Raw genomic sequence first — 25294 nt, 5'->3', positions numbered from 1 at the left:
CTGGAACTAAAGCATCAGCTCTTCTGGGTCTCTAGCTTGGCAACTCAGCCTGCAGGTCTCAGGATTTGCAGACTCCATAACTGTGTGAGCCAACTTCTTATAATAAATCTCTTTTTCTATGTATACATTTTATTAGTTTTGTTTCTTGGGAGAACCCTGACAAATACAGAAATCTAAGAAACAGACCCTGAGACATATCTTTTATGGGGGTGATATTAGGAAGGACTGGAAAGTGAGAGAGGAAGTAAATAAAGAATGTGCTATTGAGCAGATGACACAGTGGGCAACTGGGATTCAACTCTGCTATGGAACTCTGAGAGACAATGCAGGGCATGGCTCAGAGTTATCTTATTTGATGAGCAAGGGACAGGAGTATTGAGGGAATATTTACCAATTTTCATTAGTGTTTGGTTGAGGATTACTCTGGAGGGAGAGGGAATGTTATTACACGGATACACTTAGTCTACTCAGTGCAGAGAAATGGCGTATGCCAAAGGGATATGGGCCAATCACCACTAGTATCTGCTTCATTAAGGTAAAATATAAGTGGCAGGTAGCTGTTAGAATAGAGGAAAACAGAATATGACTCTATTTCTCTTAGCTCTGCCAGTTTTTGTTTAAGCAATTTATTAGAAGTGAGAATTTGTATAACAAATTGTTCCCTGAAGCATGATTCAGTATTCCTTTTATATCCCAAATACAGAATTTTAATTATAAGAAAATGCTAAAGCAGATAATATGTTTTGCATGTATTTCTATGGAACTTTCAGGAAGACCACCAAATGGTCTTCTAAAGTAACCAAAATCAAGGGATATGATAAAATGCTCTTTTATTTTACTTCAGAATTACTCAAAATGTTGATCGTTTCTATGCCTACAAATTATGTTTGCTAGATTTAACAACACCCCTGTCTCTGCATCCCCCTACCCCCACATGTTTCTGATTCAATTCTTACATCTCTGGCTACTCTTTCTCAGGTTCTGTTGTCTTTTTGCATTTAGCCTTTAAATACTCAGATCACCAAGAATGGAATTCATGATCTGTTCTCACATTATTTCTGGCTGGGTCCTTTCAGCCACATCCATCTCTTTAGTTTCTACCTACCAACCAATCATTCTCAGATTTATATCCTACAGGCAGCTCTGTACCACAAGCTACACTTAAATATATGCAGCACCCATCTGACATGTCCACTCAGATGTCTAAAAGACACGGTGCTTTCACCATGTCCAAAATGAACTCAAGCTCTCCAACCCTTACCTCCATGTTCTTCATCCAGCAATCTCTAGTTCTGTAGATACTACCAGCCTCCATCCAGCTACACACACCAGACACTTTCTGTTTCCTTGTGTTTCTATCATCAACCAATTTATCAAGTCTGGTTGATCTATGTCCTGAATAGTTTTCAAATCTACGCATTTCCTTCTTATAGTTCCACACCTACTTCTTTTATCTAGTTTACTGCAATAGTGAACGGTCTCTCTCTTTCGTGTCAGTTTTTGTCTCCCTAAAATCTGATTCCTAGAACTAAACAAAGTTGTCTTCTCAAAACATAAATCTGATAGGGGCGCCTGGGTGGCTCAGTTGGTTGAGCATCTGACTCTCAATATCGGCTCAAGTCATGATCTCAGGGTTGTAAGATGGAGCCCCAAGTTGGGTTCCACACTGTGTGTGAAGCCTGCTTGGGATTCTCTCCCTCTCCCTTTGCCCCTCTGCCTTGCTCATGCTATCTCTCTTTCTCTAAAATAAATAAATAGATAAAATCTTAAAAACAAACAAACACATAAATCTGATTTGGTTAAAATCCTGAATGGTTAATTTTTGCTCTTAAGATTAAAAGCAAAATCATTAGTATAGCCTTTAGGTCTCATGTGATCTGTACACTTCTTCATTCTCTTGCCTTTTTTTTTTTAAGATTTTATTTATTTATTTGATAGAGTGAGCAAGCATGAGCAGGGGGGTGGGGAAAAGCAGACTCCCTGCTCAGCTCAGGACTCTGATATCATGACCTGAGCCAAAGGCAGACAACCAGCTGAACCACCCAGGAGCCCCACTCTCTTGCCCTCTAACATTTATTTTTATTATTTGAATGAATTTTATACAAATTGTCTGTAATATTCCATTCTGGGGGAGCTTATTTAACTCTTAAATCTCAACTCAAATATTTTTGCTAAGGGCATTCATTCATTACCCTCAAGTTTGATCAGATGCCTCTTCCACATGTTCTCTTTCACCTTGGTGTAATTTTTAAACAGTCACAGCTATATCTTCAGTATCCTGCATAATGCTTTACACAAAATCTGTGCTTAATAAATAAATTCTTGAATGAATGAATATGCTAAAGATTTTGTTATATTTCCTTATCAGTTTGATATATTAATTCTAAAATATTAAAAAATGCTTAATTGAAATCTTGTTGGGGTCTGTTGTATGTAAAATTAATCTTAAATATTCACGTTATAAACCTTAGATAGACTTTTACTCCTAGCTCATACTTCATTTAATCAAATTTCTATTGCTGACTCTTTTCCTTGTATAAATCTTCTGTGTTAGATAACATTAGATAATAACTGCATGATTATAAAAATGCCAATTTGTTTTTTAATATCTCCTAAGTAAACTAGTTTTCTCTCCTCCTCCAGATTTTGGCTGGGGAATTACTCAATTTTGGAGAAATTTATTTAAATAAACAGCCAAGAGGCACCTGGGTGGCTCAGTTGGTTAAGTATCTGCCTTTGGCTCAGGTCACGATCCCAGGGTCCTGGGATGGATGGAGCCCTGCATCTGGCTCCCTGCTCAGCGGGGAACCTGCTTCTCCCTCTCCCTCTGCTGCTCTCCCTGCTTATGCTTTCTCTCTCTCTCTCTGTGAAAGAACAAAAGAATGAAAGGAAGAAATAATCAGCCAACTTCTAGTTTATGTTTCCATGCAAGTCAGCATTCCTCTTTAAATATTCCATGTTAGCAATACACACAAAATTTCATTTTTTACCATGTCAGATACTACAGTAATATGATTATCACCCCAAACTTGACTTTTTTTCAAAGCATCTTTTAAATAACAAAAGGTAATTTGGGCTTTAACAGGTTTTTACTTAATGCTAAAGATATCTGTCATTACTACGCCTATTTTCTTTTCATTAGTCACTTTGTTGTATACATAAGGGAGTTGACCAAGCACTGTTAGGTTAAAATCATTTTGGAGAAATATCAATAATTTTCTATAAATAATACCTTTATATTGGTATAGAACTCTAATACTTAGTTATCTCAGCCAACAAAAAGACAAATAAAAAATTATAGTCATCTCAAAAACTGAGTTAAATTTAAGAATCTTCAATTTCCAGGATTTCTTTAAAATATTCATTTTAAAACTGAAAACACCATGTAAACATATTTTTCTTTACTATTTATTTTGTTATATATCAAAACGAATGGAGAGTTTTTTTAGAAGTGTCACAATGCACAACAGATAAGATAATGATTTTATAAAATAATCTTAAATTTATGCATATATTATCCTATTAATCTTTTTACTAACCAAGGTATAAGTAGGAATGAGAAAGTAAAAATTGCATAATTCAAAACTTTTATTACATGTCTTTGCCAAGTTATCTGTCCAGAATTATAAAAAGGTTTTTTGTTTGTCTGTTTGTTTATATTTCTTAAGTTATTTGTAGATTTTCCTCTTGGTTGTAGTTTCTCATTTCAAAAACACTGGGGATATATATATATTTTTAACCAAAGTTTACTTAAGTAGTAATTCCCGGATTGCTTTGGAAATAATCTATTTTCCAGTCTCGGTGGAACATGAGTTGCGTTTCATCCTGTTTCACTTCTTCACAAAACAGAATGACGTTCTTTCTTCAGTACTTTGTGGATGTGTATAGTATTTTCAAATTACTAATATAATGCATTGTACTGTACCAATTGATGACAATAAAGAAGGGGGTTAGTAAAAATACATTATTTTTATTGTTATGAATTTATCTTAGCTTTGTCTTATATGTTACTCATTTTTTTAAATAACAATTTCCACATCTGTTTAAAAATGTCTTCAAGTAAATCAACTCTAACACCATATTTATTCAACATAATTGCGTACAATCATATATATTATATGCAATATATATTTATAATATATAAAAACATACAAATGGCTGAGAACAGTAATTAGGTTTAAATTATTTCATAATAGAAGATATATATGATTATTATAAAACACTGCACTTAGTAAAACATGTATACTTTCATATGGTTACTTCATTTACTACATTTTGAGCATTCAGGATCCAAGATCTTAACCGGTTTCATTGTATGTTGTCAGATCATACCAAAATGCCCGAAATGTAAGAGTTCTTTAAATGTTGAATGAATAAATGAATGAGTTGCTTCTTATTTCTTTCAAAATGTAAGTAAATGAGAAAGTTTTGCATAAGAATATAGAAAATAAGGATATATTCATTCATCCACAAATCATTTTTCAGTGCTTACTAGCAAACAAGCAAAATACGCAGCTATTTTAAAAGCACAATGTTTCCTTTCTAAGGCTTTTGTAGGAAAAATATCACTCTTAAAATCTATTTTTAAAATTATTAAAATGTGAAAAGAAAACACACTTTAGATTTAAGTATTATTTCTTTAACTTATCTGACCAATTCTGGGTTTCACTTAGAAACAAGCACAATTACTATCAAAAGATAGATTGGTGCACAAATGATTCTTTTTTTATTCAGAATTTTAAAAGCTTTATGAACTTGGCAGTAAGGACACCTCTTGTTTTATTTGACGAACTCAGGATTTGAGTCAAAGTAAAGATATTGATCCAGTGAAATGGATTTTCTATATCCTCGACAAAGATTATAGAAAGGAGAAAAGATCAGTGATGCAGCCACCATTAAACCACCTAATGGACCATCTTAAACGCACAAGCTCTTAAAGTATTTAGTGTCAGGGGTTCAACATTTATCCATCACTAAGGGCTCTGAGGTGAATAAAAAGAAGTTTTAAATCAAATGTTTTACCAATAAAAAAAAAAGAAAAAAATACACTGTACCTCTTCCATAATCAAAGAAATACAACAGAAATTTAAGATTATATAAAACATCAGCCTGTTATGGATGATGAAAAAATTGCCAAATAAGAGAAGCAATTGTAAACTAACATGTACTACTACCTTACTATATCATTCCATATTGTATAATATATCGAGGAACAAAGGTGGTTTACAAATTAAAACGACAGTCAGTTGCATTGTCCGTGACATTATGTGGATCCTTGGTTAAAAGCAAAATACTATCTTGATCATTTTATGTGTTCACAAAAGTTATTTCCTATGAGTACTCCCAAATAATTCATTTAACATTCATATAGTCCCTAACACATATGAGGCACAATACTATTATCTATGTCTAGCCATTGTTTCACCAGTATTGTAATATAACATAATAACACTGTACATTATAACATTCACTGTGTAACATCTAAAGCTCTGGTGTTAGTTTTCATAAATGGTGCTGAGTGTTTACCATATTCTTAGAAAAGCAAACTCATCAGAGCAGAGATTATATCTACCTTGTTCACTGGTTTATCCTTGGTTCTAGAGTAACTCCTGTCCCTCAATTAAGTATTTGTTGAACAAATGAGTAATGGATTTTAATATTTTCTAACCACCAGTGTGATATATTTGTCAAATTTATTTGTCACAGCTATCTTCTAATGATAGTGAACATTGACCAAATACTTGGTAAATAATAGTCATTGTTGTAAATATTCTATATGTATTGGCTCAGCGAATTCTCTCATACAGCATTCAAGGAAGGTTCTGCTGTTGATCTATTGTATAGAACATGAAAGTAAGGCTCAGAGGAGTCACTCACCCTAGTTACACAATCATAAATCACTTACGCAGTTTGAATCTTGTTCTCTGATCTTCACTACACCTCAATAAGCTTGTGTTTCCTGTTCCCTCTTAGAAGACACTAGGAATTGCTAGTGCTTTTTGCAGTAAATTCCATGTCCTCTATTCTTTAAAATCGACTCTTTCTCCATCTGGTTGAATTGGAAACTGGCAAAAGATTTGCTTTGACTCTATATGATCTGCAAGTTATAAAACCTATCTGGCAATGTTACTGAATTCTACATGTAAACCATATGTCAATCTGCCTGTCTCCTTTTTTTTTCTTCAAGTCTTATATCTCCTTCTCACATCTCTTCAACAGATGAAAATATTCTTTTGAGTAAAGGAGGTTAAAAGGCACAGACTTCCAGTTACAAGATTTTTAAGTGCTGAAGATAAAATGTGTAATATGATGTTTATAGTTAACAATACTATATGTGTATTTGAAAATTGCTAAGAGAACAGATCTTAAAATTTCTCATCAAAAGAAAAATGATTTTCACTATGTACAGTGATGGATGTTAAGTAAACATTATAGTAATCATTTATATATATACATATCTATCTATCTATCCTGAATAATTATGTTGTATACCTTAAACTAATACAATGTTACATATTAATTATATATTAAAGTTATATATCAATAAAACTGGGAAAATATTTTAAAAATAAAGAAATATATTCCCTTATTTATTATGATAGAGCCTTCTCAACAACATATTTTTCTTCTCTATAAAATAATACAGAAATATTCCCACAACAAATTTCTATTAAGGAAAATTTAGAAACTTTTAAATATTATGTAAATGAAAGAGTTGTGATTCTTTGCTTTATAGCAATGTTATTATATAAAAGTTTCTGAAAAAATAATTTAATTAGCACCCTTATAAGTATCTCTTGATAATTACATTAATACTAAAGAAAATTAGTCACCTACTCAACTTTGTGAAACCACTTTGAACTTTTCTCTAAAATAATGGTTCTCAATTAGAGGCAATTGTGCACCCCATCTCCAAGGACATTTGGCAATATCTGGAGACATTTTTGCTTATTACAACGTGGGGGACATATAGAAGGAATACCGTTAGTATCTAATGGATAGAGTCCAGGAAGGTTACTAAACATCCTACAGTACAAAAGACAGCCCCTCCACAACAAAGAAATACCTGGCCCAAGATGTCAATAGTACCTTTCTGTAAAATGTTTACATTCATTCTATTCATTACCTATATATTCTTCTTTGTTACAACAGACAGGGAAGGACCAGAGAACTGTGAAACCGTGTACATTTATATGGGATACTTGGTCTATTCTCATATCTCTACTTCTGAAATGAAGGAAGTGCTGAATACTCTGAGGAAGGTCATTATAATACCTTCCTGAAGTAAATAGCTACAAAGCAAACCTAGTCTACACTCAAAGTCGACCACTTTTCATGTTGATATACCAAGAGTTAAGCAGAACCATTTCAGCTGCTATTTATTTCCCCTGTGTAAGACTGATTTTTTTCTAAAGTGTCCATTTTTTTCCCTGTTTGTAATTTTACAGTAAAACTCAAACCCTTAACTTTCCTTTTAACTCACAACACTATGCAAAGAATGCTCAAAACAATCAGGTACTTTTCTTTCAACAGTCTGTTAAATTCCTTTTAGTTCTAATGAAGAATTATTTTTGTGGCAATCTTTTATTTATTCAACAAATATGTACAAATTAGTGTTGTCTAAGACCCACTGCTACTACTATTCAGGCGCTATACATCCATAAATATAGTAACCCATTAATTTAATCCAAATCAGAAAGATAAATCATATATAGTTCAAAATCATGCAAAATTCAAAACTGAAAGCAAGATAGAACTCTGATGGAGTATTATGGGTGTTATGGAGGAAGAGATTATATGTTTTTGTCAGAAACAAAGAAAGTTACCTGGAGAAGTGGCACTTAAAACAACTCAAAGAATACACACTACTTGAACTGGCAAAGTTTTTCTAGAGGTAGAGAAAATAAGGGAATTCAAACAAAGAGTTGAACAAAGGGTTGATGAAGAGAAGAATGTGGGCTGTATATGAGGTTGTATGCGAGGCATCTAGAAATAATGTGAAGTCTAGGATGCATTATCTCTAAAGAGGTGCCGAGAGCAGCGTTATAGGTGGGTATATTTTCAAAGCCTTTAGTGTCAGGCTGAAGAGTTTGGGCATCATGTTAGAGGCAATAAGAAGCCATCTTAAGTTTGTAATCAAGTGAGTATCAGGGTCAGAACCAAGGTTTAGAAGATATTTGGCAGTGCGTAAAACTGAATGGATCAGGGAGCTATTAGAAGCAAAATGTCTCTATTATAAAATTGAGCCACAAGGAAAATCTTAAGTCAAAGAAAAAGGTTGCAGTAAAAGTACAGATAATAAATGCATCAATATTTTCGCTTATATTCTAATTCACAAATTTCTACAATTGCAGACTCTATAGTACGTTAAGTGCATTCTCTCTATCTCCCTTATTATCCTTACTTACATCTTAGTTTAAAATAATTGTTTCTCCAATATTTTATTCTTGTTCTTAGAATAATTATAAAATATTTAGGGACTGAAGGAATTTATAATTTGGAATTTATAATAATTAAAATAATTATAATAATAATTTATCAAATGAAGTGCTCTTGTATTAAGTGGTCTGATATGGTGATGTAAAATGCATAGCTTTGATTCAAAATTGATAGAGTTGGTTGTGCTCTGGGAGGCAGAGATAAATTCAGTTAGTTGATAGCTTCGACACTGGAGATGGATTACTTAGGAAAAGGCATCAGGAAGGCCACTTGTTAAATTTCATGACTACACAGGAAATTTTGACAGTTCTGAAAGCTCATTAAAAAAAAAAAAAAACAAGGCTCCAAATCATTATTTAAAATGAAAATGAAAAACCAGTATTCACTGTGTTTCTAAACATGTTCAAGTTGTTTGTTTTTGATAAATTAAAGAAAATTTATTTAAGTCACCATGAATAGAATTCCTCACAGGGATGCAAAAAGAAACAGTAAATAATGAACACATTAATGTAAAGTTGTTTTGGATTTTATAAATCTGTTATGTGATGGCCTAAGCACTGAGTGTTTATTTCACAAACATACATTAATAGACAATGCATAGGTTAAGTCAAACATGAAAGCTTAATATAAAACTATACAATTTAGTGAGGGAGTTAATATCTCATTTCATGTTCATTAACCATTTAGTCAACTATCAAGTTTGGTTTTGTTTCATATGTTATTTAATCTTTAAAATGTCCCCTTTTGGCATACCTGGGTGGCTCAGTTGGTTTAATGTCTGATTCTTGATTTCAGCTTAGGTCATGATCTCAGTGATGGGATCCAGCCCTCCATGGGGCTCCATGCTCAGTAGGGAGTCTGCTTGAAATTATCTCTCCCTCTGCCCCTCCCTCATTCTTGTTCTCTCTCTCTCTAAACTAAATAAATAAATCTTCAAAAACTAAAATAAAATGTCCCCTTTTATGTCATTCTAGTAAATTTGACAAAGGCCAAAATCATCATCATCATTCATTCATCATCATCACAATAACAATAAAAAAATACAGCAACAGTCCTTACATATAGTGTATATTTTGAAATATGTTTAAATTGAGAAAAGCCAAATCAAAAAATAACTACATAGTTATGGTAGATTGTCTCCATGAAATTTCTCCTTTAGGATAAAAAGATTTTATTTGTATCTTTTATAAATGGAAAGAAAAAAAATATATATATTTTTTAAAGATTTTATTTATTTACTCGACAGAGATAGAGACAGCCAGCGAGAGAGGGAACACAAGCACGGGGAGTGGGAGAGGAATAAGCAGGCTCATAGCGGAGGAGCCTGATGTGGGGCTCGATCCCACAACGCCGGGATCACGCCCTGAGCCAAAGGCAGACGCTCAACCGCTGTGCCACCCAGGCGCCCCAAGAAAAAAATATTTTAAAAGTTATTTTTATTTTCCCAGTATCATCAAATTTTTAATTTTTTTATTGAGTATAGTTGACACACAATGTTATATTTGCTTTACGTGTACAACCTAAGTAATAATAATCACTAAAATAACTAGCCTTGTTCATAAAAAACATAAATAAAAATTTCCTTCCTAAAAAGGCATGTAAGGTTAACCCTTAGCATGTTGTTAGAGTGCAATGGCCTCAATTTTAGTTATTGAGTTTCTTTTTGAAACAGTTCTAATTTTAGAAAAAGTATTTCATGATTTGTGTCCTTTCTCAGAGGTCCTCCAAAAAACAGAGAGAATTCATTCTTCAAAATAGATTTTAAATTATTCTACCTTGCAATTATGATATGAAAAAACCAGACTATTTTGTAAATCTAAATACACTGTGAAATTGTAATGGTGTTATATTTTCTGTAGGTTGAAAAATTTTGCTCCTTCAGCATTCTGTGAATTACTTCACCATGAATTCGACCCTAACTCATCGATTGTCCCCAACTATGCTAAAAGGTATGACACAATAAAAAAATGGAAGTATGATGAAATCATCTAGAGTGGTGGTGTCCAATATGGTAACAACTAGTCACATGTGGCTATTTAAATTTCAATGTAAATTGATTACAATTAAATAAAATTTAAACCATACTTCTTTAGTCACAAGATCTACATTTCAACTGCTTAATAGCCGCATATAGCTAGACATTGGCTACTTACTGTTTTGGGACAGATAAGAACATTACCATCATCACAGAAAATTCTATTAGACAGTGATGGTGTGAAAGGTTTATGCAAGAGTGATATAAATGATCACTGTTGGCTCATCCTTATTTACTTATTGGTCGGGTTTTGTGTTTTCTTACATGGTAGTAGAAAAGTAGTCTGGAAATAAAAACACCATCATTCTAGTTGTGTTTGCTTGTTTGTTGGTTGCTTAGCTTTTACGATCAGTTGAGAATTCTGAATCTTTCATTTCCTGCCCAAAATGGCAAGAGAATAAAATTGACAGAGAAAGGTATCTCAAAATTATTAGATAGATCAGATGATAAATTCAGAAAGAAAACAGTAGAACTCAAGAATCTAATGATGGTGAAACAGAATTCTTCACTTATGAAATCCTAGATGAATTTTATTAAACTCAAAAATCAATATGCAAACAATTTGTTTCTAAGGAAAGAAAGGGGAGGACTTCATCACATAATATTTTGCAACTCGATTTTGCTAAAAAGGCAATATGACAATGTTCTTTCATTTTTATGATTTCTGCACATAAGAACTTATATAGTTCCTAAGCGGATAAATGCTGAAGGCATTTGGTAATTAAAAATTTCTAAAATTTGTTTTCTTTTTCAATTTAGTTGGTGCTTATAAATCTAAAAATGAAATGTTTGCAATTACAGGGCAAAGACATTTTTACTGTCTTTGACAAAATTACGAACCATCAACGTTTTTTAGAGTATTTCATTTTGACAATGCAAGTGCAAGAAGAACCAGAAGCAATGACTAAATAGAACACATTAGAGATGTATTTGAAATCTGACCTCAGTATTAACAATGCGGTCTATTCTAGGAACATATATGACACTTGTTGCCCATTTTGGGTATATATATATATATCATGAAATACAGAAAATACAGAATAGAAATTCAAGTCTGCTTTACTTTAAATTTATTATTATTATTATCATTAGTGGGCTCCACACCCATCATGGAGCCCAACACAGGGCTTGAACTCACAACCCTGAGATTAAGACCTGAGCTGAGAGTAAGAATCAGATGCTTAACCCACTGAGCCACCCAGGTGCCCCTATATTTAAACTCTTATTAAAGAGTATAATAAAGTTGTTTTTCCTATCCTTTATGATTACATCTATACATTATTCAAAAAGTAACTTACAACATAAAAATCTAAAATAACATCTCTCTTAGATCCAGATGGTGAATGGTAATTACATTCTTTCCTGACATATCAAGCATTAATACAATAAAGCTTAACATAGTGATAATTACATTTGCCTTAATTATAATATAATCAAATTTACAATAATTTTTAATTATAAATTTACAAATATAGATAAAATTACAATATTGAAGAGGAAGAAGAAAGTCTGAGGGCTGACATTACCTGACTTCAAGACATTATATAGCTACAGTAATCAAGACAGTATGGTATTAATGCAAAAATTAATAGATCAAGGAACAGAATAGGGAGCTCTGAAAGAACCCCACATAAATATAGTCAATTAATCTTTAACAAAGTAGCAAAGACAATTCAATGGAGAAATGACAGTTTGTTTAACAAATGCTGGAACAACTGGACACCCACATGCAAAAAAAAAAAAAAAAATTCCAAACACACAAAGTGAACTCAATTTGGATCATAGACCTAAATGTAATGTGTAAAATTATAAAATTCCTAGAAGATAATATAGGAGAAATCTAGTTGACCTTGGGTTTAGTGGCAACTTTTTAGGTACAACTCTGAAAATATAATCCATGAAAGAAAAAAATTGGTCAGTTGAACTTTACTTAAATATGTTTGCTCTTGAGAAAGACACTTTAAGAAAATGAAAAGACAATGAGGAAAGCATTTGCAAAGGATATGTGTGATAAGTGAGTGGTATCCAAAATGTGCAAAGAACTCTTAAAACTCAACCAGAAAAACAACCCAATTAAAAATTTGGCAAAAATCTAACTAAACACCTCACCAAAGAAGATATGCAAATGAAAAAAAGCATATGAAAAGATGCTCAGCATCATATGTCATTATGGAGTTGCAAATTAAAATTAGATACCACCACTATTTAGAATGGCCTAAATCCAAAACACTGACAACTCCAAATGCTAGTGAGGACATGGACAGGGACACTCATTCATTGCTGGTGGGAATGCAAATGGATGCAACCATTCTGCAAGTTTGTTTACAGTTTATTACAAAGCTAAATATGGTCTTGCCAGCAATTTTATTTATAGTATAAAATAAACATTTAGATTTTCTAAAATGTTATGTTTTAGTCTTAGTGACATTAAGATACATTGCCTCTTCATAATCAATTTGCCTTTTGCTAAAATTTGCTCTAATTAAAATTTGAATGCCATTTACTCAAAGTTGAAAACTTCTGTTCAAACAAAAACCTGTGCACAGATATTTATAGTAGGTATATTTATAATTGTCAGAATTTGGAAGTAACTAAGGTATTTTTCAATAGGTGAATGGATAAACAAACTCTGGTTTATCCAGACAATAGAATATTATTCAACAGTAAAAAGAAATGTTCTATCAAGCCACAAAAAGACATGTCAGAACTTTAAATGTGTAATACTAAGTGAAAGAAAACAGTCTAAAAAGACTATATGTTATATAATTCCAACTACATTACGTCCTAGAAAAGGCAAACCTATACATCTAGCTAATAGATCAATGATGGCCAGGGGGTGGAGGAGAAGGAAGGAGCAATCCAGTGGTGAAGCACAGGTGGGCTTTAGGGCAGTGAATGCATTTTGTATGATATTGTAACCATGGCTGCAGGACAATATACACTGGTCAAAACTTTACAGATTTGTACAATTTAAATTGTGAAGGCTGATGTAAATTATGCACTTTAGTTAACACTAATCTATCAATATTAGTTCATCAACTGTAATGTAAGTATTACAATAACGCGTGGTATTAATAATAGGGAGAAATGTGAGAGGGGTAGGATAAGGGTATATATGGGAACTTTGTACTTTCTGTTCAATTTTTTATAAACTGAAAACTGCTCATAAAAATAAAACCTATCAATTAAAAAAAGTCTTTTGGACCCAGATGTTAAATAATAAGACAATCTTTCTGACATACTAAGAGCTAATCCAATAAAGTTCGATATATAATGGATTATAGTCTTCTATTTATTTTTCTCTTAGAAACATGTGTGTGTGTGTGTACATGTATTATAGCTCAATCAGAAAAGAGAACTAAAACAATTTGAAAACCTTGGGATGTTAAATATGTAGTCACTTTGGAAAAATCAACCTTGGGGGCACCTGGGTGGCTCAGTAGGTTAAGCAGGTGATCTTGATTTTGGTTCAGTTCATGATCTCAGGGTTGTGAGATTGAGCCCCTCATTGGCTCTGAGCTGGAGATGGAGCCTGCTTAACATTCTCTCTCTCCTCCTTCTGCCTCTCTCCCCCCTCCCTCTCTCTAAAAAAAAAAAAAAAAGGAAAAATCAACCTTGAACTACATTTTAAAAACAGACTTATAAAACAGAATGCTCTTTAATCAGAAGCTAAAAATATTGGATATGAATCACTTATGGTTATTTTCTCAATATTAGCTTTTACTTGTCAAAATCATTTGTCTCATTTTCTTATCCAGTTTTTATTCTTGATTAAACTGACTTAAAATTAGCTGCAAAAGATACATTGTCTTCTGTATAATACATACATTCCATCATTTGGGAGATATTTTTGACTGCCTTTTTATGAAATTAATTTGTGTGCTTAAAATAATGTTAAAACTTCTAAAATAAGCTTGATTAGGAACTTCATAATGAGCTTGATTAGGAAAGGCCAGTTAAGAATATATTGTATTAGTTTAATATATGAATTTAATATTTGTTAAAATTTGGAATTTCTGCTCACAAATACATACTCTTCTCTTCAGTGAGATTTAATAACAAAAAATGTTTACTTCTATTAATAACATAAACTTTATAGTAACATTGAATCCCTGCACTGAGATAACTTAAAATGTTTGGTGGTTCAATTACTTTAAATAATTCAATATTGCAAGGACAAATAAAATATTCTTTTACATATAAAAGAAAAAAATATGTATCTTGTGACCACATGTCAATAATACACCATTATGGGCAACATACGAATGTATCCTTCCTGAAAAAGTTTAAAACTCTATTGGATAACCATATATGAAAACGAATTTAAGATGTAATTTGAATGTAAGACCTAAACCATAACACTCATAGAAGAAAGTATGGGCAGTAGGCTCTTTGACATTAGTCTTTGCAATGTTTTTTTTTTTGGACCAGTCTTCTCAGACAAAGCAACAAAAGCTAAAATTTAAAAATTTAAACATTCGAATTACATCTTAAATTCGTTTCATATATGGTTGTCCAATAGAGTTTTAAACTTTTTCAGGAAGGATACATTCACCATTATGGGGGGTGTGTGTGTGTGTGCGTGTGTGTGTGTGTGTGTGTGTGTGTGTGTGTAATGGAATATCACTCAGCCATAAAAAAAAATGAAATCTTGCCATTTGCAAAACATGGATGGACTTACAGGGTATTATGCTGAGTAAAACAAGTCAGATAGAGAAAGAAAAATACATATGATTTCACTTTTACATATATGTGAAATCTAAAAAATGAAACAAATGAACAAAACAGAAATAAACCCATAGATAGAGGAAACAAACTGTAGGTTACCAGAAGGGGGAAGAATCCAGAGATGGGTGAAATAGATGAATGGGATTTAGAGGTACAAACTCCCAGTTATAAAAGAAAAATATCCTGGGGATATAATGTGTAGCATAGGGAAAATAGTCAATAGTATTGTAATTACTTTGCATGGTGACAGATGCTAACTAAACTTGTAGTGATCATCTTGTAATGTATAAAAATATCAAATCACTATGATGTACACCTGAAACTAGTAAAATATTGTATGCCGATTATATTTCAATTAAAAAATTAATAAAAAAAACATTGGGATCTTTAATAGAGGTTACACCTTTGTTAATGTAGATAAATGTATCTTTTTGCCAAAGAGCATAGATTACTTCATGAGTCTAGCATGTATACATTTCATGATCTTTGCAAAAATATTTTGAAATCTTAAAAAATCCTTTCAAGTATCCTCAGGCATTAATGTGGAAATAGTAATTTATTTTAATTTTCAAAAATCTAACCTAAAGATAGTTCTCATTTCACCTTTCCGACTCCTTTAACACTGGCCTCTAGACCATAGATAATTTGTGGTAGAGCAGGTAATTAGATAATCAGCATTTCATAAGTGAGATGCCAAATGAGTGAGATATGTTATTTTAAAAATCTACTTGTAGCAAATGTTGAGAACTCGTTCTTTCTGATAGCTGAGTAATATTCCATTGTATATATGGACCACAACTTCTTAATCCAGTCATCTGTTGAAGGGCATCTCGGCTCCTTCCACGATTTAGCTATTGTGGACATTGCTGCTATGCACATTGGGGTGCATATGGCCCTTTTCTTTACTACGTCTGTATCTTTGGGGTAAACACCCAGTAGTTTTGCTACAACATGGACGGCACTGGAGGAGATAATGCTAAGTGAAATAAGTCAAGCAGAGAAAGACAACTATCATATGATTTCTCTCATCTATGGAACATAAGAACTAGGATGATCAGTAGAGGAAGAAAGGGATAAAGAAAGGGGGGGTAATCAGAAGGGGGAATGAAACATGAGAGACTATGGACTATGAGAAACAAACTGAGGGCCACAGAGGGGAGGGGGGTGGGGGAATGGGATAGGCCGGTGATGGGTAGTAAGGAGGGCACGTATTGCATGGTGCACTGGGTGTTATACACAACTAATGAATCATCGAGCCTTACATCGGAAACCGGGGATGTACTGTATGGTAACTAACATAATACAATAAAAAATCATTATAAAAAAAAATAAAAATAAAGATAAAAACAAGAAAAATAAATAAATAAAAATCTACTTGTAACACTCACCTTTCCGTCTAATAAATCTAGATAGTCTGAAATATTTAATCAAGTGCTTTCTATAATAAACAGACAAGTGGTGGAAGTATAGTTAATTCAACAAACACGGGACAATTTAAAAGACACTGACCTGGCCAGAGAGGTTAGGGAGCATTGAGTAAGTGGGAATTTGATTTTGTGATGTGCATATATAAACATTTACTTATATTTTAAGCAAATAATGGCACTGTTACCAAAGTGGTAAATACTAAACAAATATTAATGATAGCATAAGATTTCATAATTTGATGAATTTCATATATAATGAATATTTATATAACATATATTAATATTTATATAATATTGAATATTATACATATAATTTACCATAACACACACATACAGAGACTTATTTATCCATATTGGCAGTTCAATGCCATAGTACTAAAATGAGTTCTTAGAACATTCATTATTCTGAAATATTTTACTGATCTGTCTCTTCTGTTTCTCCTTTTCAATAACAGCTGACTTTTTATGAAATTTTTGTCAGTGTCACATATAGAAAATGAATGTTCAGTTATTTTCTTCTTTTCTGTGCTTTGTGCATATTTCTTTCTGTTTGTGCAGATACATTATTCTTACTGAAAATTATATAAAATCTGACTTATACAATCTGTTCTTCTAAAAATTAAATCAGACAAATAAAAAGTTATTGTTTTCAAAGAGATCTGCATAAGAATAGAAAGATGAATTAGAATTTCCATATATAAGAAAAAGAGAGTGGCATTTTCCACTGCTCAGGTGCAAAGTGTGCAGTTATCTGTTGTGCAAAATTTTCAGGTATTTGTGGTTCATAGTGAAAACTCTACATTTTCTTAAATTTCAAGTTTAAAGAAACTATCTTCCTTCATATGGCATTAAAATTTATGATTAATATCTTATAAAGAAATGCATGTTGCTGTGATATACTTTAGAGACTGAGTCCTTCTAAATTGTACATCACAGGGTTATGGGGTTAAAACATAGGCCTAGAAATATAATTCTTCCTACCATATTTTTTGCTCTTTGCCCTATGTGTTTAACAATTCCTTCTAATTTCTTAGCAAACTTGGCCTCTCCATAATTACACAGGATTTTTATTTCAAGTATAGTCTTAACTTTCCATTATTGTAGGGTTATACATTTGGTCTTGTCACTCACCACAGAAAACAGTGGCAACTCTTTTGTTCTGGGGGACCAAAATACTAAATATTCCTCCATTTGGGCCAATTTTTGTGGTTATTCATGATGGGACCATTGTAAAACACTGCGGAAATCTTAAATTTATGTTCCATAAACTCTAGACTAATCACCTTCTTCCTTTTCCAATTCTTTCTATTTCTCCCCACTTACATCCATGGAAATTTCCACATCATGCATATTGCACATGTGTGCCTATGCAGAGCCATGAAGGCCACCTCCAGTTTGCTCAATTTGATCTAATTTTAATGCAAACTGTTGCTAAATGCCCACTCTCCACTCCATGTTTCATCTCTGGGGAATGTTCTGCATCCCTAAAGGAACATTCAGCATTATCATCGGTTAGTTTTAATTACCTTCACATACTTGAATGGCGGTATGCTAGATGCTAAAAGAAATAATTTAAATAGATATGGTCTCTGCCTTCTAGCCACTTACATATTAAACCATGATAAAATGAGTTGCTATTTTTTAATTGGATAGCAAGTGGAACATTTCTTACATAAAACTTCCTAAAAAATGAAGCAATTCAATTGCCTTCCTCCATGAAGTTCGCTTAATAATGCACACTGAAATATAGTGAACAGCTAAAAATGCCCAGAAAGTGTATATATAATAGCTCCATTTTAATTTTAGACCCCAAGAAAGTTAAAAATGACTGGCTGCTAACAATTGGCATCTGACAGCTAAACTGAAATATTCTCGACAAATGTAAACAATTCTCTAGAATCTAAAAAAGAATCAGCTAGAGCCGCCTGGTGACTATGGGGTGGAAGAAGGCAAAGGCAAGTCTATTCCATGTCCAGGTCTGACACACGACAGAGACCAGGACACTCAGCAACCACAAAAATTTAGCATGATTAACTGCTGCATCTTTACAATAGCGAATCTAATTCTGCTTTAATGTTTTTGCTTCCTAGGTAAAATTTACCAACATACACATGCTTGATTTGTCCTCAGTACTGACAGCATTCAATCTAGAATTCTCTTTATAATATTCAGGACAAACCCAAATCCTGAAACAAGGCTCTTCAAACTCTTTCTTGCCAGTACCTAGAGAGTCACCTGGTTTGCCTCTTCTTTACCATAGCAAGCTAAAATATCTGATTTTGCTTGACTATTGGTGGGTTTCTGGTTATTAGTCTTTGGCTGGTGACCTTTAATATTTTTATGACTTAATTTTTATTATTTTATTATATGTTGAAATTACAGTTAAATTAGTAATTAAATATTATTGTTAAATCTTCATTTTATATATAAGTGAAAAAAAGTTCAAGTCAAATGCTGATAACCTGGGTCCTCTCAACATATCAAATTATACAATTTTCCACATTTTGAAAGACATGTTGATAAAATCAGAAAAAACAGGAAAGGGAAGGTGCTATAGGCTGAATGTCTGTGTCTCTCTAAAATTCGTATGTTAAAGCCTAATTCCCAATGTGATGTATTAACAGGTGGGGCTATTAGAAGTTTATAACTAGGATTAGTACTCTTACAAAAGAGACCCTGGAAAGCCCCTTAACCCTTTCTGCCGTGTGCAGACACAGAGAGGAGATAGCCATCTATGAACCAGGATGAAGCCCCTTACCTGCTCTTTGATCTTGGAAATTCCAGAATCTAGAACTGTGAGAAATAAACTTCTTTGGTTTATAAGCCATCCAGGCTATGGATATTTTTGTTACAGCAGCCTTGAACTAACTAAGGCAAGTGGCATTCATTGAAAGTTCATTAAATGCCATAAACAAAATGGTCTAGTTTGATCCTTGTAGAAATGAATTATCTAATTTATACATAAAGCTCAAACAGTAATTGTCCCAAGGTGTCACTGCAGGTAAATGTTGAAATTTGAAGATAATCTCAGTTTGGGCTCTAAAATATGCTTGCTGTGGAATTTGTTTCAATGAAAACAAGAGGAAAATTAATGAAACTAAATATAATTGAAAGTATTTAAAATATGATAATAATTTCAATTACTATTAAACTAAGAATAATTAAAACACAATGAGCAATAATTAAAAATCATAATCAGCTTGACATTTCTCTATCAAAAAGTGAAAAAAAAATCTGGTCCTCGTGGCATATTTCTGATCTTCCCTCATAATTACTCTCCAGTTATCCCTCTACTCTATTTTTTATTTAAATATATGTATAACATAAATATAATAAATGTTTATCATAATACATATAAATATATGTTATATACTAACACATACACACTTTCCTTGAACTCCACTCCCATTTCTCAAATTGTACTCCTTATCACCTCTGCTTTTTTTTTTCCCATAGCACTTAATACACAGCATCCTATACATTGTTTTCATTTTTTTTGCTTTTCTGTCATTCTTACCGAGAATGGATACTGTAAGAAAACTGGAGTTTGTTGCTGGTGGTGGTGGTGGTAATTTTGACACATGAAGACAATCTTAATTTGTTTTGTTAATGTTATCTTTTTGTTCACTTATGTAACCCCAGTGCCTAAAATAATGCCTGTTTCATAGTTGGCACTCAATAAGTTCTTGTTGAATAAAGAAATAAAAACAAAAACCAAAAACAAAGTGAGGATTTAAAAGACTGGTACTTAGATTTAACATTTTAGGATTTAATGTAATGTTACATCACACAAATTCTAAACTCAAACTATAACTTTATCACAAACAAAAACTTTCCAATATTTTAAAAAAATGAAGTAATACAATTCAGAAATGCAATCCCCTGGGCTCTACTTTTTTCAATTTTATCTTATATATTTCAGTTGATTCATTTTCATGTGGATAAATATTTCCAGATCACCTGTTATATTCCAGGGTCTTGTTAACTAATAAAACATCATGATTAAAGTCTACCATTTGCTAGTTGTGTGAACTTGGCCAAATGACTCAACCACTATAACCTTCAGTGTCTTCATCCATAAACTAATTAAAGAGGGTAACTACTCATCAGGTTTTTATGCTGATGCCCTAACATGAGACATGAGATAAAATAATGCCAGCGAAGCCTTTAGCACTGCCCCTGGACCACTGGAGTCATCCAATTAATGTTGTTCCTATCACTTGTCAGTAACGATGAAGTTGATGAAGAAAACATAATGGATATGCCCATGTATTTATAAAGACTTAGAATATCTCATATAGAAGTTAAACATTGTCTAATTTTAAAAGCACAGATAGGACAACATATTTATGTATAACAAAGTTAATTTTGTACAATAAGGTCCATCAAGGCCCTCTCAGATTCCCCACCCTCACTGACTCTGCCAAAATAACTACTCTTCGTACCCCACCCACAGGCATACACATGCCTCAAGTCATCAGCTGGAACATAATTAGAAGTTTTAACCTTTAATAAGGATATTTTCTTTATTTCACTTCTTTGTCAAGAGTGATATTCAGGCAAGGACTACCTTCCTCTGAATGTGATTAATACTAGTGAGAGTAGTTGTACTTCACTTTGCTGAAGATTTTGCTGCACACATGCAGTAGTACTTCAGGATAGTGTGAAATGATTTTAATTGTAGATGAAGAGATTTGCTTCTGCTGAGATAAATAGGAAGGGAGTAGCATTTACTTACAGTGTATTTCTAGCACCTGCATGGCCACCTGAGGGGTGGCATTGAGAGATTCATGGTCTACTCTGCAGATCACAGCCACGCCATCGTCGCTCCGGTCCACTCGGAAATCCAGTGTGCTGCTGACGGTGAATGTCTTGCGATTTGCATCCTCTTCTTTTAAATATTTTACGTCTGAAAATAAAACGCAAGTTTTTAAAATTCTGTGACATTAGCTTTCAAAATGTAACAGATTCCATTTACTCGAGACACAACTGGAAGCAACATCTCCCTCTCTTTTTCAATTTTTAAAAAGCAAATATTTGTTAATTTAACATTTAATCCATTTCAGTTTGAGCAAATAAAAATACAACTACTTTGGAAATAAAATTTAAAAGGTAACTACATAAATAAAATAAAAGGGTGGGACACAGAACTATATTTCTTCCATGTCAGTTTTTTTTTTAATACTCCATTTGAGAAATCAGGCCATCTTACAATATTAATCTCCTTTCTTTAGATTTAAATTTTACATAAAGATAATCTTAATTCTCTGAGCCTCAAGTAGAGTTGGGAAGGCCAAATTCACAACATCTGGTTATGCCTAAAAGAAAGTACAATGTATTTGAGCTATGATTTCAACATGAATAATGTGAGATGACAATAATTGCTAGAGAATACCTACAATGAGAAGATGTCATCTTTTATAAAGAAAAGGAAGAGGACATGGATGCAAAAATTCTCAACAAAATACTAGCAAATCGAATCCAACAATACATTAAAAGAATCATTTACCACAATCAAGTAGGATTTATTACTGGGCTGCAAGGGTGGTTCAATATTTACAAATCAATCAAGGTGATACACCACATTAATAAAAGAAAGGATAAGAATCATATGACCCTATCAACAGATGCAGAAAAAGCATGTGACAAAGTATAGCATCCATACTTGATAAATCACTCAACAAAGTAGGGATAGAGGGAAGATACCTCAGCATCATAAAGGACATATACAAAAGACAGTTAATTTAATCCTCAATGAGGACAAACAGAGCTTTTCCTCTACAGTCAAGAACAAGACAGAGATGCCCACTCTCCCCACTGTTATTTGACATAGTTCTAGGAGTCCTAGCTTCAGCAATCAGACAACAAAAGAAATAAAAGGCATCCAACTAGGCAAGGAAGAAGTCCAACTTTCACTATTCACAGGTGACATGATACTCTATGTAGAAAACCCAAAAGACTCCACTAAAAAATTGCTAGAACTGATACATGAATTCAGTAACACTGTAGGATACAAAATCAAAGTACAGAAATCTGTGGCATTTCTATACATCAATAATGAAGCAGCAGAAAGAAAAATCAAGGAAATGATCCCATTTATAATTGAAATAAACCAAAAGAATAGGAAATAATAGGAATTGGAAGAACAAATATTGTTAAAAGCAATCTAGAACATTTAATGCAATCCTTATCTAAATACCAACAGTGTTTTTCACAGAGATAGAACAAACAGTCCTAAAATGTGTTAGGAACCCCAAAGACCCCAAATAACAAATGCAATCTTGAAAAAGAAAACCAAAGCTGGAGGCATCACAACTCCAGACTTCAAGCTATATTACAAAACTATTGTCATTGAAACAGTACCGGCACGAAAGCAGACAAATTGATCAATAGAATAGAATAGAAAACCCAGAAATGGACCCACAACTATATATAATCTTTGAAAAAAAGGAAAGAATATCCATGGGAAAAAAAAGACAGTCCCTTCAACAAATGATGTTGGGAAAACTGGACTGCACAACATGTAGAAGAATGAAACTGGACCACTTTCTTACACCATACACAAAAATAAATTCAAAATGGATGAAAGACCTAAATGTGAGGCAGAAAAACATCAAAATCCTAGAGGAAACACAGGCAGTAACTTCTTTGACCTCAGCCATAACAACTTCTTACTAGACATATTGCCAGAAGCAAGGGAAACAAAAGCAAAAATGAACTATTGGGTATTCATCAAGATAAAAAGCTTCTGCACAGCAAAGGAAACAATCAACAAAACTAAAAGGCAGACCATGGAATAGGAGAAGATATTTACAAATGACATATCTGATAAAGGGTTAGTATCCAAAATGTATAAGGAATGTATCGAACTCAACACCCAAAAAACAAATAATTCAGTTAAGAAATGAACAGAAGACATGAATAGACACTTTTCCAAAGAAGACATCCAAATGGCTAATAGAGACATAAATAGATGCTCAACACCACTCTTCATCAGGGAAATACAATCAAAACCACAGTGAGATACCACCTCACACCTGTCAGAATGGCTAAAATTAACAACACAGGAAACAACGGATGTTGGTGAGGATGCGGAGATAAGGGAACCTTCTACACTGTTGGTGGGAATGCAAACTGGTGCAGCCACTCTGGAAAATAGTAAGGACGTTCCTCAAAAAGTTAAAAATAGAACTACCCTATGACCCAGCAATTGCACTACCAGGTATTTACCCAAAGGATAAAAAATTCTGATTTGAATGGACACATGCACCCCAACGTTTATAGCAGCACTATCAACAATAGCCAAATTATGGAACTAGCCCAAATATCCATCGACTGATGAATGGATAAAGAAAATGTGGAATATTATCTAGTCATCAAAAATAATGAAATTTTGCTATTTGCAATGATGTGGATGGAACTAGAGTGTATTATGCTAAGTGAAATAAGAGAAAGACAAATACCATATGATTTCACTCATGTGGAATTCAAGAAACAAAACAGATGAACATAGGGGGAAAAAAGAGAGAAGCAAACCATAAAACAGACTCATAAATACAGAGAACAAACTGAGGGTTGCCAGAGGGGAAGTGGGCAGGGGAAGGAGTTGAATGGGTGATGGACATTAAGGATGGTACTTGTGCCGAGCACTGGGTGTTTTATGTTAGTGATGAATCACTAAATTCTACTCTTGAAAGTAATATTATACTATATGTTAACTAACTGGAATTTAAATAAAAACTTGACACACACAAAAAAAGAGAAAGATTTTACTTGAAAAAAAAGGAAGAGGACAGTCATCTGAATAATTTGAATATTTAAAAATATATATTTGCGGTGAAATTTACATTGAGATAAATGTTCTTCACTTGGCTGAAAAATTTATTTCAGCATGAATGAAATAAATCTTGAGGAATACTTTTCTCAAGATGTGTATTCATTTTTTTTTAAAGATTTTATTTATTTATTTGACAGAGAGAGATAGCCAGTGAGAGAAGGAACACAAGCAGGGGGAGTGGGAGAGGAAGAAGCAGATTCCCAGTGGATGAGCCTGATGTGGGGCTCCATCCCAGAAAGCCAGGATCATGCCCTGAGCCGAAGGCAGATGCTTAAGGACTGCACCACCCAGGTGCCCCTCATTTATTGATATTTAAACTTACTGTGCATGATTAGAATTCATTGTTAAATGGTACACTCAGGGATTATTTGTTCTTTATGGAAAAGAGATTTAATAATATTTTCATTTAATTTAAAATTTCTTAAGTCTAAAGTAGCTGATAAGAAGAGGGTAATTTTAATGGATTAGAAATCAAAATGATAGGCTAAAGATATTATAACAAGATCTTAAATGTGAAAGAGAAAGCTGTTCCATTTTCTTGTTCATTTCAAATGAACAATGATAATTTCAGGGAAAGAGTTATCTTGAATAAAGTACATAAAATATTTGATTTTACTACATATTAAATTACTTTTAAAACATTTAAAGACATATTTATAACAACAAAGTATGTAAGTTCAGCTTCTCCATTTGGTCTATGCAAAGATTTGACTTTGAAAGTAATATTGAAATTGAGATACCTGGTGGGTAGATATTTGCATGGTCCATTGAGTTTTACTTATTTACAGAGAAGTCTGACTTTATCTTATTGATTGATTTAAAAAAAAA

The 25294-nt window shown here is 32.8% G+C and overlaps 1 protein-coding gene across 2 annotated transcripts in view; it reads right to left on the bottom strand.

Moving 5' to 3' along the window:
• The window catches only part of CADM2 (cell adhesion molecule 2), a 1024870-nt gene that overhangs the window by 116347 nt on the left and 883229 nt on the right, over positions 1-25294 (bottom strand). For both annotated transcript variants that reach the window (XM_008704693.2, XM_008704703.1), the window contains one exon: positions 21368-21538. In XM_008704693.2, the coding sequence (XP_008702915.1) occupies positions 21368-21538 (171 nt within the window). The remainder of the gene's footprint in view (positions 1-21367; positions 21539-25294) is intronic.

The sequence above is a fragment of the Ursus maritimus genome, unplaced genomic scaffold, assembly GCF_017311325.1.
Source record: "Ursus maritimus isolate PB19 unplaced genomic scaffold, ASM1731132v1 scaffold_4, whole genome shotgun sequence".
Lineage (NCBI taxonomy): Eukaryota > Metazoa > Chordata > Mammalia > Carnivora > Ursidae > Ursus > Ursus maritimus.
Note: the sequence above shows the minus strand (reverse complement) of the source record. Positions and strands in the feature narration are given on the sequence as shown.